The 18,804-nt window shown below is 37.9% G+C and overlaps 1 protein-coding gene across 1 annotated transcript; it reads right to left on the bottom strand.

Annotated features, from left to right (window-relative positions):
• Positions 1 to 11,226: 11,226 nt before the first annotated feature.
• Positions 11,227 to 18,308, bottom strand: RPL19 (ribosomal protein L19). Its single transcript, XM_053697912.1, has 6 exons — positions 18,263 to 18,308; positions 16,693 to 16,799; positions 16,490 to 16,612; positions 15,045 to 15,165; positions 12,216 to 12,326; positions 11,227 to 11,427 (listed from the first exon to the last, which is right to left on the bottom strand). The coding sequence occupies exons 1-6, from the start codon at positions 18,265 to 18,267 to the stop codon at positions 11,301 to 11,303; spliced, it is 594 nt and encodes a 197-aa protein (XP_053553887.1). The 5' UTR covers positions 18,268 to 18,308; the 3' UTR covers positions 11,227 to 11,300.
• Between the last annotated feature and the right edge of the window lie 496 nt (positions 18,309 to 18,804).

The following is an 18,804-nucleotide window of genomic DNA, read 5'->3' as shown; positions in this document are numbered from 1 at the left end:
TAGATTTAAAATGCCATAATTCTTGTCTAAAGCTAATCGTGGTAAGTTCAGTTGGTAAATGCCCTGACTACAAAAAGCCTGTTTAAAAGATCCAAGGTCACAGGTTCAAATCCCGGCAGGGCCGACTCAGCCCTTCATCCTTCCGAGGTTGATAAAATTAGTACCATTAAATTGGGTAATTATAACAACTATTACTATTCAGCCAATGTGGTTAATTCCGAGAGCAAGCGCTTTGAGTCCCACTGGGAGAAAGGTGCTATATAAATACTAGTTGTTATTAGCGACTCATAGAATTATTTGATACCACAAAGGAGACTATTATCAACATAGTCCAACAAACTCATAGATTATTTGGAAATTCATATTTACATAGTTAGTCAGTGTAGCCTATTCATTGACAAGAATAATCTAAAGAGCTAAGGGGGGGGGGGAATTATCAGTAATTATTATATTTGCCTTATTGTTTAACCCAGGGTAAGTGTATACCTGTAAGGTGTCAAACCTAATACTATACCAGTTTTAGTCTTTATGCTAGAATGTGTAGACGTATTTTAAAAAAAGGAGCATAGTTCATTTCTTCATTCAGACCACTAGGGGTTAATGCTCTTAAGTTAAAAATCCATCTACATTCCTTTTGCAATTATAACTTGTCAAAATCACCACCTCTATCTTGCAGATCTAACTTCTCCAAACCCATAAATTTGATTAAAGCTGATTTTTGTTACTCGTGAAAATTTTTGAAATGGCGTGCCATACTACTATTTTCGATTTTTTATTTTTAATATCTCTCTTATGTTCCTTGATGCGTTCTTTTAACTCCCTATAGGTTTTTCCTGTGTAATACATAGGACAATTGCAAAATACTATGTAAATTATTCCTTCAGATTTGCAATTTATACTACCAACAACATTATGGAATTTGCCCCATTTATCCACAAAATGTGCTCCCTGGTGCATATTTCTGCATACTAAGCATTTTCTGCATTTTATATTGCCATCTTTCAAAGTTATATCTCGCAGCAAGTTTTGACCTTCCTTCCTGTCATAATGAGTAGATGCCAGTTTTTCTTTTAAATTTGGTGCCTTTCTTGGTGTCATAAGAGGTCTATCCCCTATTATTGATTTAATATCAGTATCTAACATTAAGACATCCCAATGTTTGTGTATAATTGCTCTGACGTCATTCCATTTATTATTATTATATTGACTAATGAATCTTATTACTGGTTCTGAAGTTTTTGATTTTTCTGTATATAATAAATCATCTCTTGTGTGTTGCCTAGCTGACCAATACGCCTTTTTGAGATTGGTCGGTGAATAGCCCCTACTAGTAAACCTTTCTCTTAGTTTGCTTCAGATTTAAAAATGGATAGCTCATAGAAGTTACGCCTATGTCTTAGGTATTGCCCCTTAGCCATCACCCAAAATCATTTAAAAAATGTATATACCTATCTGCTATCAGGAGGGAGTTCCCAGCTGTTGGTTTCCTATAGGTGCTTGTCACTAATTTATTGTTTATAATATTAATGGATAAATCCAAAAATTCAATCTTATTTTTATTCCAAGTAAACGTAAATTTTAAATAATTTGTATTGAGATTTTTCATAAAGATATCTAATTCATCTGCAGATCCTTGCCATAAAACAAAGATGTCATTGATGAAGCTTAACCAGAGATCTATGCTTTTACCATAGATTTAATCAAATATGTGATCTTGCTTCCATTTTCCAAGGTACAAGCATGCGTAGGTCGGGGCACAGCAGGTCCCCATGGCCGTCCCTAATACTTGTTTATAGTATTTATTATCAAACATGAAGAATTTATGCTCCAAAATAAAGTTTACACAAATTCTGTGAGGGCGATTTATCAAGCTGAGGCGGACAGGGGCGCACATAAGCTTTGCACACACGAGTGCTATTTTGCGCTCGCGTGCAATCCCGCCTGCGCACAGCCAATCACACACAGGCAGGAGCTGTCAATCTCACCAATTCAGAGGTGGCTAAAGATTAGGAAAGCAGCGGTGCTTGTTAAATACGGCATGCAGGTTCTACTGTGAGAAGCTGCACCCGTAGTGGGTTGAAAGGCTGGCGAAGCCTTTGAGAAATCGACCACTTTGTGTTCATTATATTTGGGTCCTCTCAGTTTAAAGATGCTTGTACCCCTTTGTGATGCTTGTACCCCTTTGTGATGAGGAATAAAGGGCCTCTATATCAGTGATGTGCAGTCACTAGAGGCAGGTGAGGCAGGGCTTCACCTCTCATATGGGCAAAGATATTTATTTTTTTATTGGCTTTAAAAAAAATTGCATTTTTTTTTTTCACAGCTACATGTTGTGCAATGGAGAGGCACAAGCAGGTCTGCCCACCATTACACAACATGCTGTGCCACCTACTGGATGAAAGTGGTTAAGATCATTGCATGGCCAATAACTGCTTATTTGAGGCAGTCCAGTGAGAGACATTAGTAAGTGGAACTTAGGGTTGGGGCTGGATATTTAATCATATAAAACAAAACAAAAACGGAAAAAACAACTTTAATTTATTTTGTTGCTGTCCTGTGAAGCTGCCAGCTTTGCTAAAGTGAAAAAGAGAGTTCATTACTTCCCCTCCAAGTGCAGTGGAATGTTCCACTGTCACTTCCTTACAGAGCAGGAAGAGTTGCAGACTTGCAGAGAGAGCAGTGTTTTAGCCACATTTTATTGAAGTAAGTGCTGCAGCCTCAGATTTTACTGAAAGGGATTCTGTTAGTGAAAATTATAATTTAATGAATGTGGTTTAGTGTTTTTTGTTTTTTTACTCTTTTACAGCAGTTTAAGGATTGTTTTTGTATTTTGTTTACTCAAAGTTTACACCCAGCAGCTTGCCTCTGTACTGCACACTAATTTATAGTCTCACTTTGTGAACTCTCTGTAGCTCTGCTGTTTGTATGGATGAGTTGTTATTTGACAAGAGTAAGCTAGAGCAACAGCATGGTATTGTAAAATGAAACCAAGCAGTTTAGAATGAGTTATAGCAAATATTCTCCATTGCTCCTGTAGCTATAGTATTTCATGTAATCCAGTGATTCCTTAGGTGTATGTTGGACAACCCTGATGTAGACAACAAATAATAATTTATTAATGCTCCCATTCATATGTGCTATTCTGTTTCAGATATTTAAAATAGATTGTAGACTATTAGCATTTGATAGTCACTTAAAATATTACTTAAAAATGCAGTGGTCCCTCCCCCCCCTTGTGTGTGTGTCTCTCTCTCTCTCTCTCTCTATCTATCCATCTCTCTCCTTATGTGTCGTTCTCCACCATGGTCTCTTTCTCTCTCTCTGTCTCTCTTCCTCCCCCTCTGACTCTCTCATCCCTTATGTGTCTCTCTAACCCTCTGTGTGTGATTGTGTCTCTCTCTCTTTCTCTAACCCTCTGTGTGTAATTGTGTCTCTCTCTCTTTCTCTCTCTCTCTCTAACCCTCTGTGTGTGATTGTGTCTCTCTTTCTCTAACCCTCTGTGTGTGATTGTGTCCATCTCTTTCTCTCTCTCTCTAACCCTCTGTGTGTGATTGTGTCTCTCTTTCTCTCTCTCTCTCTAACCCTCTGTGTGTGATTGTGTCTCTCTTTCTCTCTCTCTCTAACCCTCTGTGTGTGATTGTGTCTCTCTCTTTCTCTCTCTAACCTTCTGTGTATGATTGTGTCTCTCTCTCTAACCCTCTGTGTGTGATTGTGTCTCTCTATATCTCTAACCCTCTGTGTGTGATTGTCTCTCTCTCTCTCTCTCTAACCCTGTGTGTGATTGTGCCTCTCTTTCTCTCTCTCTCTAACCCTCTGTGTCTGATTGTGTGTGTCTCTCTCTTTCTCTCTCTCTAACCCTCTGTGTGTGATTGTGTCTCTCTCTCTCTCTCTCGCTCTCTAACCCTCTGTGTGTGATTGTGTGTCTCTCTCTCTCTAACCCTCTGTGTGTGATTGTGTCTCTCTTTCGCTCTCTCAAACCCTCTGTGTGTGATTGTGTCTCTCTCTCTTTCTCTCTCTCTAACCCTCTGTGTGATTGTGTCTCTCTTTCTTTCTTTCTCTCTCTCTCTATAACCCTCTGTGTATGATTGTGTGTGTCTCTCTCTCTCTCTCTAACCCTCTGTGTGTGATTGTGTGTCTCTCTCTCTCTCTAACCCTCTGTGTGTGATTGTCTCTCTCTCTCTCTAACCCTCTGTGTGTGATTGTGTCTCTCTCTCTCTCTCTAACCCTCTGTGTATGATTGTGTCTCTCTCTCTTTCTCTCTCTCTCTAACCCTCTGTGTATGATTGTGTCTCTCTCTCTAACCCTCTGTGTGTGATTGTGTCTCTCTCTCTCTAACCCTCTGTGTGTCATTGTGTCTCTCTCTTTCTAACCCTCGGTGTGTGATTGTGTCTCTATTTTTCTCCCTCTCTAACCCTCTGTGTGTGATTGTGTCTCTCTCTCTCTAACCCTGTGTATGATTGTGTGTCTCTCTCTCTAATCCTCTGTGTGTGATTGTGTCTCTCTCTCTCTAACCCTCTGTGTGTGATTGTGTCTCTCTCTCTAACCCTGTGTGTTTGTGATTGTGTTTCTCTCTCTAACCCTGTGTGTTTGTGATTGTGTCTCTCTCTCTCTAACCCTCTGTGTGTGATTGTGTCTCTCTCTCTAACCCTCTGTGTGTGATTGTGTCTCTCTTTCTCTAACCGCCTGTGCGTGATTGTGTGTCTCTCTCTAACCCTCTGTGTGTGATTGTGTCTCTCTTTCTCTAACCCTGTGTGTGATTGTGTCTCTCTCTCTTTCTCTCTCTAACCCTCTGTGTGTGATTGTGTCTCTCTTTCTCTCTCTAACCCTCTGTGTGTGATTTTGTCTCTCTCTCTCTCTAACCCTGTGTGATTGCCTCTCTCTTTCTCTCTCTCTCTAACCCTCTGTGTGTGATTGTGTCTCTCTCTCTCTCTAACCCTCTGTGTATGATTGTGTGTCTCTCTCTAACCCTCTGTGTGATTGTGTCTCTCTCTCTCTAACCCTCTGTGTGTGTGATTGTGTCTCTCTCTCTAACCCTGTGTGTGATTGTGTGTGTCTCTCTCTCTAACCCTCTGTGTGTGATTGTGTCTCTCTTTCTCTCTATCAAACCCTCTGTGTGTGATTGTGTGTCTCTCTCTTTCTCTAACCCTCTGTGTGTGATTGTGTCTTTCTTTCTCTCTCTCTATAACCCTCTGTGTATGATTGTCTCTCTCTCTCTAACCCTCTGTGTGTGATTGTGTCTCTCTCTCTCTCTCTCTCTAACCCTCTGTGTGTGATTGTGTCTTTCTCTCTAACCCTCTGTGTGATTGTGTCTCTCTCTCTTTCTCTCTAACCCTCTGTGTATGATTGTGTGTCTCTCTCTAACCCTCTGTGTGTGATTGTCTCTCTCTCTAACCCTGTGTGTGATTGTGTCTCTTTTTCTCTCTCTCTAACCCTCTGTGTGATTGTGTCTCTTTCTCTCTCTAACCCTCTGTGTAGGATTGTGTCTCTCTCTCTAACCCTGTGTGTGAGATTGTCTCTCTGTCTCTAACCCTCTGTGTGTGATTGTGTCTCCTTTTCTCTCTCTCTCTAACCCTCTGTGTGTGATTGTGTCTCTCTCTCTAACCCTGTGTATGATTGTGTCTCTCTCTAACCCTCTGTGTGTGATTGTTTCTCTCTCTCTCTAACCCTCTGTGTGTGATTGTTTCTCTCTCTAACCCTGTGTGTGTGATTGTGTCTCTCTAACCCTCTGTGTGTGATTGTGTCTCTCTCTCTAACCCTCTGTGTGATTGTGTCTCTTTCTCTAACCCTCTGTGTGTGATTGTGTCTCTCTTTCTCTAACCCTCTGTGTGTGATTGTGTGTCTCTCTCTTACCCTGTGTGCGATTTTGTCTCTCTCTCTAACCCTCTGTGTGTGATTGCGTCTCTCTCTCTAACCCTCTGTGTGTGATTGTGTCTCTCTCTCTCTCTAACCCTCTGTGTGTGATTGTGTCTCTCTTTCTCTCTAACCCTCTGTGTCTCTCTCTCCCCCCGAGTGCTTTTCTGTGTTTCTGTCTACCTTTTATTTATTTAATTAATGAATTGGTAGTGCCATCTGATGGTGTGGCTTTATTTAAAGGGGTGGGGTTAAGCGCCCCACCATCTTTAAATTTCACCAGCCGCCACAGGATCAATACATTTTTATATTTACTGAATAATGAAGGAATCTATAAGCATAATTTGCAGCATTAAAGTAAAAAGTATGTTTTAAACATATATTTTAATGGGCCTGGATGTCTAGATCTCATAATCAGAGCAAGCATTTTGTTATCTGGCAAGAGTTTGTGTTACAATACTTTAGACTAAAATCAGATGTTTACTAAGTTGACCAGTTTTCCAAGACACCATTTAAAGGAACATGAAACCCATGTTTTCTTTCATGATTTAGAAAGAGCATGCAATTTTAAATAACTTTCCAATTTACATCTGTTATCTAATTTTCTTTATTCTTTTAATATCCTTTGTTGAAAATCATATCTAAATATGCTCAGTAGCTGCTGATTGGTGGCTGCACATAGATACCTCATGTGATTGGCTCACCCATGTGCATTGCTATCTCTTCAACAAAGGATATCTAAAGAATGAAGGCGTATCCTAGCCACTGCCTCACCAGCCTCTGACATCACTGCTCTATATCAATGGCAACCAGTAACATATTGTCATTTACTGATATGCCATCAATCTTTCTCAAAGTATCTTGAGTGTCTTATGTATGATGTCAGTCACAAGGGAGGGTCTTAGACTGTAATCAACAAACTGAAAAACCCAGTGTGAGGCTACCTTGACCAGAAATAATAGGTCTTCTTGGTAAAATCCTATTTTTATGTAGTTTGGGTATTGTGTAGAATGTGAGGGTTCTAGGGTACTTTGTCAAATAATGAAATTATCTTATTTAAAATACCTCTTTCAAATGCCTTTTTTTAAGATATCAATCTGATTCTTATATTCCTCTGTGGGATCAGATTTCATTTTGTATATTGTATTAAAATTCAAACTAATAATCGCTTGTGTTAAGCACTATGACATTTCCACCCTTATCTGAGGGCTTGATGGTAATAGAAGTATAATCTTTAAGACCTTTTATTGCTTTTCTCTGTTTTACATTTAAAATGTCCTTAAAGCCTGTTCTTGTGTCTAATTCTAATATATCAGACAAGTTTAACAAAACTGCCTCTCTATGGCAAGCATTTTTTAAAAAAATGGGAGTTTGTTGCATTTGGCACAAAACGGTTTAAGCCCAGGACCACGTCAAGGTCTCTCCCCTCCTGGGTGAAAGGCTGGATTGGCCTACCAGGGCACTGGGAAATTTACCTGTGGCCAGGAGCAGAAGGCACTGACCTAAAATGATGATCACACAGTATTTCCTTGTAAGTTTTATTTCCTAGCCCATATACCATTTTAGTAGCCCACCATTGAATGGTTTCTAGTGTCTGTCACTTTCAATTACAGTGTGAATTGACTAGTTTTGAGTGTCTTCAGATCACACTATGGGGGATCAGCATCCCAGTAATCCCCTTGAAGGACATAAAGGAAAATAGGGCGGATCTTGAGTTTTTCATTTCCAGTCCGGCCCTGCCTGGGTCCCTAACCTGCAGCCACACAATGCATGCTTTCAAACAGAGAAACCAGGGTGACAAGCCTTTGTAATTTCCCTAAGCACATACAAAACACAGTAGTAGTCTAAACTCTCAAACCAGACTGGGTAAACATCCTAAGTCATTGTAAAACCCACAGTGTGTGTATATATATATATATATATATATATTTTATGGTTACCATGTTAAATTGGTATGGAGCAACTGCTTAAACCTGTTTCTTCACATACAGGTACCCCATTTACTATATGCTTACATTTGATTTGCATCATATAATCTCATGTTTATAGCTGAAGTAGCACAGCTAGAAATGCATTTTGTGTTCTATATAGACACTTAGTACACAACGTGATACTTTGTTCTATATTAACTACCTCAATATTTATATACAACATTTTATATATATATACACACATTGTACTAGGTCATGGAAGTGCTGCAGCTATTTGGCTGTTTAGGATCAGTTCTCTGCAGCTCCTGAGCAGTATTTTGAACTATATAACCCTTTTGTGCTTGCTCTGATTAGTTTCTCATAATTGCACTACTATCCCTTAACCGATTACATTCTGCTTTTGAGTCAGGAGCCAAGAAATTATAGCAAACACTCATATCAAGTTATCTTAAGAGTCAGCAGAGGTTGTTTTGTCATGTGCCATCCATTTAAAAAGGTAGAGAATGCTAGAGTAGTACACTAATGTTGGGTTTCACAGCCTTTTAAATTTGCATGCTCTATTGGCCCTACACTAGACTGTGTTCAACTCCCGCAAAAGGGGTTATGCAGTATAAATACCGGTCGAGACACGTGGAGCACTGCTGATCCCAACTAGCGCTGTTGATTGTATCAGTGACAGCCAACAATTGGGACCAGTGGTTCTCTTTTAGCCCCCAAGTGCCACTTGGTACCTGCAAACAGTAGTTCAAGGTTGATGGCCTAATTTGTTAGAACATGTCATTTTTCGACTACAACGGTCAAAGACAAGAATAGTTTGAGAACAGGTATTTTTTTTTTTTTTTTTTTTTAAGTTTCATTAGCTGATTAAATATTGAAAAAATAAGTTTGTGTCTATAAAACAATGGGAGCTGCCATGTTTTAACTTATCTGCTGTGGCCAATTATAAATAGGTCGCTAGTGTGCAGCCAAAGCCTGTGTGGAACAAGTGTTCTGCAATTTCAGAATCGAAAATTACATTAATATAAAATGATAAATCATATATAAAAATTCTGAAATATATTTATTTTCCATTACCATCTCAGTGTTTAATGTCCATTTAAGAATGTTGCAATTCAATAAATGTTAGTGTACAAGCAATATATATATTATATATATAATAATAAAAGTTATAGTTCTACTTTGGTATCTTGTTCCTTCACCCAACTTAATTTCCTCTTTTGGCTGGGCTGTAAAAAGCAGTCCCACGGGCTGAACATACTAATTAGGATGTTAAAAAGTTCATCCCAGTGGGTAAGCATAACATTGTAATAGAAGCATTACTATATAGACATGGATTTAACCCTTTACACAGAAAAAAAAAAAAAAAAGTGTCCACCTTTTTTAATGTCAGATTATATATGGCATAATGTTTACCATCACTTTAAGGGACAAAGTAATATTCTACATTTCAATGCCCCTTTATTAACCGAGTTGAAGTTTTAACATTTGTATTGTATCAGAATATTTGCGGTAATTCCTGCCAATGCAATAACCGGACTCACCAAGGTGCAATTCCCAAGACGTTCTCATTTCTTACCCAATCATTAAATATAGATTAATGGAATACCCTCGCTGTACAAGCATGGAGTTTCCCCAAGAAGAAACCCTACATGTCAATGACCTACAAAAACACACTACTGCTCAGTTATGGTACAGACTAGCATAAACGCCTCCACTGGGCATGTAACCGTCTGAACTAGCAACACCTCCACTGGGCGTTACAGCCAATCACAAAGTATCCATTGTAAGATCTGCAAAAATGCTGGGGCTCTATCCGAAGAGATGAAATGGAGGGAAGGGAAGACGAGAGCATTGGCCCAAGGGATTACTTTTGCAAGGTCTGGAGACCAAATTCAAACAATTAAGTTAGCCTTGCAAATATTTAGTTTATTTTACAGTATAAAAAGGCACTTTGGTTCAAGACTATCAATGACAGACTAATTTATAATCTGCTTCAAACAGTGCCCCCCACACATTCTCTTTAGTCACACATTTGAGTTACACACACTGACATGCCACCATCAGTCATAGACACTAACAAAGTGAGTTTTACTGAGTTTAAGCAGCCACTTTCTCCATGCTCCTTTTCTTCCGAGTGAACAGACTAAGGAGGAAGGTAAGCATGTAAAACCCAGAGTAGGAAGGTTAACGAGTCCAGCTGTTTCAAGGCAGTAAAGAAACTAACAAGTGTCTTGATTAAGAAAGAGGGCAGACAGACTAAAAACTTATAACGTAGAGGGAGAAGGCTTTTTTTTTTTTTTAAATTGCGAATGGAAGGTGACAGTAATAAAACAGATAAGGAACAGATATGGCTCCTGCATGAGAGAGTGCTTCAGTACTCTACACACAAAACAAAAACACCCACACGACTTCACAACTAATTATGCAGAGCTGTACTGGGATAATGTAAGGAACCAGATAATGAAAAAGGAGAATAAAAACCAACCAGCATTTTACCCTCTGCTTCAAGTCTTACAGCATTTTTAATTATGACAAAATTAGTACATGAAAGAAGAGTTAAGGCTTTGGTCTTTACATCCATTAAGCAGGAGCTGCAGTTGAGATCTTTCAGAAGGGGAAATCGTGAGTTTATAAGAAGGTACAGAGAAACTATAGGGCAAGACATACGTGTATGGTTTTGCGTGCCCAGGCAACAGTTACAAAATGGCATTATCCAGGGTCTTACATCCAAACTATTATAGAAACATTTTACAAATGAAGAGTCTTACAAAATAGTCACAGAAGTCACCACTGAATTGGCCAACTCATTTTTAAAGAACATGTTTTATATGCGACAGGTTCTCTTTAAAGGGACATAATACTCATATGCTAAATCACTTGGAACTGATGCAGTATAACTGTAAAAAGCGGACAAGAAAATATCACCTGAGCATCTCTATGTAAAAAATGGAAGATATTTTACCTCATAATTTTCTCAGCTCAGCAGAGTAAGTTCTGTGTAAAAAGTTACTCAGCTGCTGCCCAGGTATTATTAAAAAAATAAAATGAACAGCAGCCAATCAGCATCAACAGTGCTGAGGTCATGAACTCTTTTACAGTGATCTCATGAGATTTCACAGTAAACTTCCTTAAACTGAATAGGGAAATAACATGAGTGCACAAAAGCTCACTCTGTTAGCTGTCCCAGGACAGACACTGAATGCTGCTTAGGATCCTTTACAATGGGATGTGGCTACTGAGGATCTTTTGAGGTAAAATATATATATATATTTTTTACATAGAGATGTTCAGGTGATATATTCTAGTCAGCTTTTTACAGACATGCTGCATCACTTTCAAGTGCTTCAACATTTGGGTATCATGGCCCTTTAAGGAAGTGTTTAATGGAACACTAATATGTAATCTTTACAGAACCCATTTAAATTACAAAGAAGACAGGCAGGTATTGGATGGGTTGAGGAAGTTTTATTGAGAAAACTGACCAGCACTATATTTACACACACAATTGGATGGTGGGGTTTATTTCTTGCTAGACTCCTCTTCCTTTGAAAGAGTTTTGATAATTTCCTCTTTCTTGGCTTGTAGCCTCTCTTCACGGCGCTTTCTCGCTTCCTTGGTCTTGGATCTACGAGCTTCGGCTTGGTCACTATAATGAAGGAAAATTAGATATTAAGATTTTTCTCCCAGTGTGGCCACAGAATACCATTCACAGCCTAATAAAAGCCAGTGTTAAACCCTCCAGCGCTAAAAGAATTAGGAAATAACAGACTGGCTAAGATAGAAAGCAACATTTTTCAGCCCAACGTATTTGCCTGCAGTTACTTCTCTGCTACAGCACACTGCAAATCTGACCAGTATTTCTGGACATTCTAAACCAATTTTTAAAAAGTGCTTGTGTATGAAAGCTTTGATCATTTCAAATAGTCCACTTACATAGTAAACTGACTGCTACACAGATGTTAAAAGGACATTAAACCCAAAAATTGTTCTCATGATTCAGATAGAGAACACCATTTTAAACATCTTTCTAATTTACTTCTAGTATCTAATTTGCTTCATTCTCTTGATATTCTTTCCTGAAAAGCATATCTAGATGGGCTCAGTAGCTTCAGATTGGTGGCTGCACAGATGCCTCATGTGATTGGCTCACCAATGTGCATTGCTATTTCTTTAACAAAGGGTATCTTTGCAAATTAGATAATAGAAGTAAATTGGAATGTTTAAAATTCTATTCTCAATCTAAATTGTGAAAAATTTTTGGGGTTTAATGGCCCTTTAATGCAGTACCACATAAATGTGTTTGCCCATCAACTGAATTCTCACTACCACTCAGTAATGTTCCCTTCTTTTAGGTTACATCCTAAATTCTCTAGAACACCCACAAGTATTCAATGTTTTATTTAGCTGGTTATGGCTCAAAAACATGATACTCACGCCAACAACTTCTTGCGAGCTTTGTCTGCCTTCAGCTTGTGGATGTGTTCCATCAGGATACGCTTGTTCTTAAACACGTTACCCTTCACCTTCAGATACAGGCTGTGGTACCTGTGTGGAAAGAAGTTTGTCACTCAAATTACCCACATTATCTTCTTTAATTCCTACAGAGCCACTAACACCTACAACTAATAAGCTGATCCTTCACAACAGTGATGAAAGTGAAGCACTCACTCTCTTACCCAGGGGCTGACATTGTAATAGTAAAAACAGTTCTGTTCCTTTGCAACAGGAAGCAGACAAATATCCAGAAAAACCTCTTAGGAGACAGAGCTCCTCTGTGCAACACAAAATGATATTGCACTCAAAAATGTTTAATATACTAAGTCAGCATAGTTTAAATGCAACCTTTTTGTGAGAATAAGTTTAAATTCAAACAGCTTATTACATAGCATCAGGTGTGCGCTTTCTAATCCACCGACTTATAGTTCCTCCCTTTTAATGTTCAGCGAGCATTAGCTGGAAGTACCAATACAAACAATAAGCATCAACAGGAAGTACCCATTATCGAATGAGCACTATTCAGAAGTGAATACAACCCACTGAGCATTAGTTGTAAGCACACAACTCATCCAGATCCATTTGTTTTAATTTAAACAGCTTTTACTTAACCTTGAGTGCTAAGATTTTATTTTTTTTAACAATTTTTTTTTTTTTTAAACTTGTTTTATTTTTTCAGACCCCCAATACTTACTGTTGGAAAGGCTAGGCGATTACCTTTCCAATGGTGGGTCTTGGGGGTCTGTAGCTGCTTAGATACAGGCTTCTAAGCAGCATGCCCCCTGCTCCTATACTTAACATTGTTAAAGGGCCATAATACCCAAATGTTTAAACACTTGAAAGTGATGCAGCATAGCTGTAAAAAGCTGATTAGAAAATATCTCCTGAACATCTCTATGTAAAAAAGAAAGATATTTTACCTCAAAAGTTCCTCAGTAGCCACCTCCCATTGTAAAGGATTTCTAAGCAGCATATTAGTATGTTTGTCCTGGGACATCTGAAGGGACTAGCATTGTGCACTCTCATATTATTTCACCAATCAGGTAAAGGAAGCTTACTATGAAATCTCATGAGAGTTAAGTCAAATCTCATGAGATCACAGCAAGAGTTCATGACCTCAGCACTGCTGATGCTGATTGGCTGCTGTTCATTTCTTAATTTTTTTAAATTTGTTTACCTGCAGCTGGGAGCAGCTGAGTATAACTTTTTACACAGAACTTACTCTGCTGAGCTGAGGAGATTGTGAGGTAAAATATCTTCCTTTTTTACACAGAGATGCCCAGGTGATATTTTCCTGTCAGCTTTTTACAGTTATACTGCATCAGTTTCAAGTGATTTAGCATATGAGTATTATGTCCCTTTAAGTATAAAGTTGTGCGGTGACGTCATCACGCAAAACGGGAAGCCCCAGCGATGTCCGTCACTCTACAGGCACGATCGCCGGGGTAGGAGCCCCCAGATTTCCCTCAAGGTGGGAGAGTGCTAGCGACGGCTGAGAAAAAAAAAAAAAAAAAACACAACTGGTGGGGCTACCTTCTCTGCTAGGCATGCCTAGCAGAGAAGGTAGCCCCACCCCCATGACCCGATCCCTGCTTTGAAATCATGTGATTGCATAGACGATCACACGATTTCAATTTTACAACAAGTGTTAACATTTGAACTTAGTTCTGATCTAAGCACTTGCACCCCTGCATGAAGGAGTTAAAAGCTTAGGTGTTAGTTTATATTATGAAGAACAGAACAGTGACTGATGTGAAAAGACAGTTCTGTTTCAGCATAATTCATAAAAGTTGTATTAGATCAGAACAGTTTTACAGAAGGCGATACCCTTGGTTGCCACACTAGATATTTATTGCCTGGTCTTGAATTGGTAAAACAATCCCATTAAAGGGGGAATTTACTTCACGCACACAGGAAGAAAAGCTAGAAAGCAGTCAAATGAATCTTTAAAGCAGCACTTGACAAATCTGTTTAAAAATTAGGAGCCAGAAAGAATATTTAGGAGCCAGGCATGTTTTTAGTAGCCAGACAGTTTGAGTTGTATATAGATATATGGAGGATAACCCAAAAAGTTAGGAGCCAGGGGTGAAATTCTAGGAGCCAGTGGCTCCCAGGTTTGTCGAGGCCTGCTTTAAAGCATGTGGTGAGCACATTTTAAAAACATCTAGACACACATTTCCCAATAGATTTTTTTCAATGACAAAGTTGTGGTGATTCACCAAGATGTAATGCAACCGGATATCAATGTTTTTATCTTCACAAATACATTAACTGGCACACCTTAAATGGACATTAAACACTAAAATGCTAGCTAGGATACATTCAAAGAAAAGATAAGTTAGAATGATGAAGATGTATTTTATAAAGTATCATTAGCTGTTTAAATATTGATAAAAACAAGTTTTAGGGTCTATATAACAGTGGGCGCTGCTATGTTGTAACTTAGGTTACCTTCTCTGCTGTGGCCAATTAGGGACAGTTATAAATAGGTCACCAGAGTGTGTGGAATATAAAAGCGTTTGGCACTTCCATTTCTAACAGGATCTGAAAAGCTCACAATTTCAGAAATGAATTAAAGGAAAAGGGGACAAAATAAATAATGAAAGTATATTACAGAGTACATACAATTATTTTATATTACAATTTCAAAGTGTTTAATAAGTCCTTTTAACACAGAAAGTTGTGTGTGTGTGTGTTCTACAATAATCTACACATCAAATGTATCAATTCCTGGTAAACTGGGGTATTTTAACTGCCCTGTGTCCTTACATGTGCCTGTCAATCTTTTTGGATTCACGGTAACGACGAAGAAGTCTGCGCAAGATTCTCATTCTCCTCATCCAAATAAGCTTCTCTGGCATACGGGCGTTGGCTGTACCCTTTCTTTTGCCTGTAAAGAGAATACAGGATCATAAGCAACCCACAATTTTATTCTTGCATAAAATGCTTTATATATCCTGGACTGTTGTAGCCACCAATGACTGGTAAATTTGATATTTGCCATGTTAACATTAATATTTATAAACTTATACCAATAAATTTGAATGGGCATTAAAATATGCCATTTTGTTTATTTTTTTTTAAAAAGGGACATGAAACATCTTTTCATGATTCAAATCAAGCAGGCAATTTTAAGCAACTTTCTAATTTAACTATATTATAAAAGTATGCTTCATTCTCTGGATATACTTTGATGAAGGAGCAGCAGTGCACTTCCAGGACCTAGCTGAACACATTGGGTGAGCCAAGAGGCACATACAAGCAGCCATTAATCAGAAACTAAACCCAGTAGTGCAATGCAGCTCCTGGGCTTAAAGGGTTACTAAACCCACATTTTTTTCTTTAATGATTTATCTAGAGCATGCAATCTTAAGCAACTTTTCAATTTACTCTTATCAATTTCGTTGTTCTCTTGCTAACTTTATTTAAAAAGCAGCAATGTAAAGCTTAGGAGCCAGCCCATTTAAGGTTCAGCATTCTGGATAACGCTTGCTTATTGGTGGATACATTTAGCCAACCAATAAGCAAGTGTAAACCAGGATCTAAACAAAATGGACCGGCTCCTAAGATTTACATTCCTGATTTTTAAATAAAGACAGCAAGAGAACCAAGAAAAAAAAAAAATAGGAGTAAATTAAAAAAAGTTGCTTAAAATTGCATGCTCTGAATAATTAAAGGAAAAAAAAAATGGGTTTAGTATCCCTTTAACCAAAGTGGCTTTCAAACAAAATATACCAAGAGAACGAAGCAAATTAAATTGTAAAGTTGTTTAAAAAAAAAAAAAAAAAAAAAAAAAAAAAAAAAAGTATGCTCCCTGGTTTTCAAACCGGTCCTCAGGCCTCCCTAACAGGCAAGATTTTGAGGACGTTTGAACAAGAGCACAGGTAAATCAGCTGATTAGTAAACATTGCTATTTTACCTGCTCTTGCCTAAAGTAATCCTGAAAATCGAACCCGTTTTGAATCCTGAAAGAAATTTGGGGTTTCATGTCCCTTTAAAATGCCTAATGACTCAAATTACACACATTATAAAAACACTACTCAAGATAGCAAGGATAGATTGGAAACTAGAGGGACAAATTTACTTTTAGTTTTGAGATCTAGAATTCAAACTAACCAAGGTTTTATCCACATACAACTGTACCGGGATGCTTACCTTTCAAAAATCACATTACAAATAAGTCTTTTTATAGGAAGGCAATACCCAATGCTTACCGATGCCCATATGTCTGCCCTTTCTACGTGCAAGGGTGTTCTTGCGGCAGCGTGCACGGGAATGGACAGTCACTGGTTTACGGATAATCAGACCATCTTTAACCAACTTGCGGATCTGCTGACCTGAATAAGAGAATGAAAGTCAGAACTTTCAGAACGTTACACAAAGTTACACAGAAAGAAGTAAAAGGAAAGGAACATACGTGAGTTGGCATTAGCGATCTCATTTGTTTCATTTGGATCCAACCATACTTTTTTCTTGCCACAGCGCAGAACGCTGGAGGCGAGCCTCTTCTGAAGCCTGAGCATACTGTCAAGGAAAGAAATAGTATCAGATATTTCTTTTGTACTAGTACAAAGTTAAGCTATAATTTACATTGTAAAAAATAAAATTATGTCCACAACCCATACTCAATATAGTATTCCCATAACAAAACAATTTAGCTTCTAGGGACAGTAAAGTCGAAATTAAATGTCAACAATTCAGAGCATGCAGTTTTAAACAGTTTTCCAATTTACATCATCAATTTTGCACAGTTTTTTTTTTTAGTATATTTTATTAAATAGTAATTATAGGAAAGCTCGGGAGCCTGCATTTGTCCTCAACCATCTGGCAGCAGTTTGCAACAATGTTAATAGCAACATTATCCATATAAAACTGCTGCACAAGAATGCTACAGACACTGCAGCAACATAGTTTGCAAGAATGTATAATAGTGCAATAAAATAAGCAAGATTGAAAACAGAAGTACGTAATTTGGAAAGTTTAAAATTACACACTATCCAATTTGTTTAATTTTGACATTACTGTTCATTTAAAGTTCCATAACTGCCTGTATGCCATTTTACAGACTCAATGTAATATTATAGAATAACTAAGGGGCAGTAAGAAAAAGTAATCAAAACAAAACCCTTAAGTGATTCTGCTTATGGGAAAAAAAATAAAAAAAAATATGCTTCATAAATATTTTATGGCACAAAGGTGAGCAATACAATTTCTGCATGCACACTAGTAAAAAAGGTAAAAATGAAGGTTTAAAATATATATATATGGGTAACCGCAATGTAAAGATTTGATCTATTACAAAGCAAATTATAATACTAAGATGAGGAAGGGCAAAGCACTCTAAATACAGAAGCCAGCATCCACTATCCCACACGTCATACATGTGAGCACACAATTTATATAAAAGTCAGTACCAAACTATTAGAAAACATTTAGTTCCAAATGTAAAGGTTTGGCTAAAATTTAATTTATGACTATGTATACAACAATCACGTACAGATCGAATTGGACTTTAAAAATGAGAGATCAATGTGAACCGATGGATGAAAACCACTGTGTAATACACACTGTATGTATCCATTTCATATAAAGAGCTGATATTAAATGTAGCTACGTAAGAGAATAAGTCAGTGTGTGTATATATATATATATATATATATATATATATATATATATATCAGTAAATAGATAATTATATTTGATCTATTTACTGGCATGATATAGATATATATATTTATCATACCAGTAAATATATAACTGTATATGGCCCGATTACACATTACACACAGGGTGTCTGTCAGGCAAGGCCAATGACAGGCCCAAACCGGCTATACTGCTCACACGAGCGCTAATTCTGGTGTATCAGAGCCCAGTAACGCCTGGCAGCTCCCTGTATGTGAATGGATATTGTACAGTATTTTTTGATAAACCGCGCGGCCCCGGGGTTTGATAATTATCGGTTCAAACTGGCACCCATTGCTGCTCACCTCATGGCGGCCGCTCTGCTGCAGCTCGGAAAGGAAAGGAAGACGCTCGGCCGCAACCATTATCATATGGGGAGATCCCACTGCAGACTAGGGGAGATGCATTGGCTAAAGAGTCGCAAACAGCGCTATAAACACAGAGAACCTACCTCGTAAGAAAAACTACTGAAAAAAATCTTAAAACATAAGCAATAAGCGTAAAACATTATATTGGAAAATTCTCGTTTATAAAAATGTATTACCCCTGTTTGTAAGAATGGTACGGACTATAAAGCTACGCATGCGTAATAGAGATATGATGCGTATAACCACGTGGGAGGAACAGATTGTAAAATGGCTTCAATAGAGGCGGAGCCATATGTAATGGGTGGATATGATTATACACAGTACAGCAATTATTTAACTAATAACTATATTATACGCACTTCAGACAGAGGCCACCTTGCTCAACTTCAAATGTTTTTTTTTACTGAGTGTTTTATTTTTAATAAGCGGTCAACTTCATATAGGAAATTTCATGCTTAGTTACGATGTATTTCGTATAT

This window comes from Bombina bombina, chromosome 1 (genome assembly GCF_027579735.1).
Source record: "Bombina bombina isolate aBomBom1 chromosome 1, aBomBom1.pri, whole genome shotgun sequence".
Taxonomy (NCBI): Eukaryota; Metazoa; Chordata; class Amphibia; order Anura; family Bombinatoridae; genus Bombina; species Bombina bombina.
This window is presented reverse-complemented; position numbering and strand designations above follow the sequence as displayed.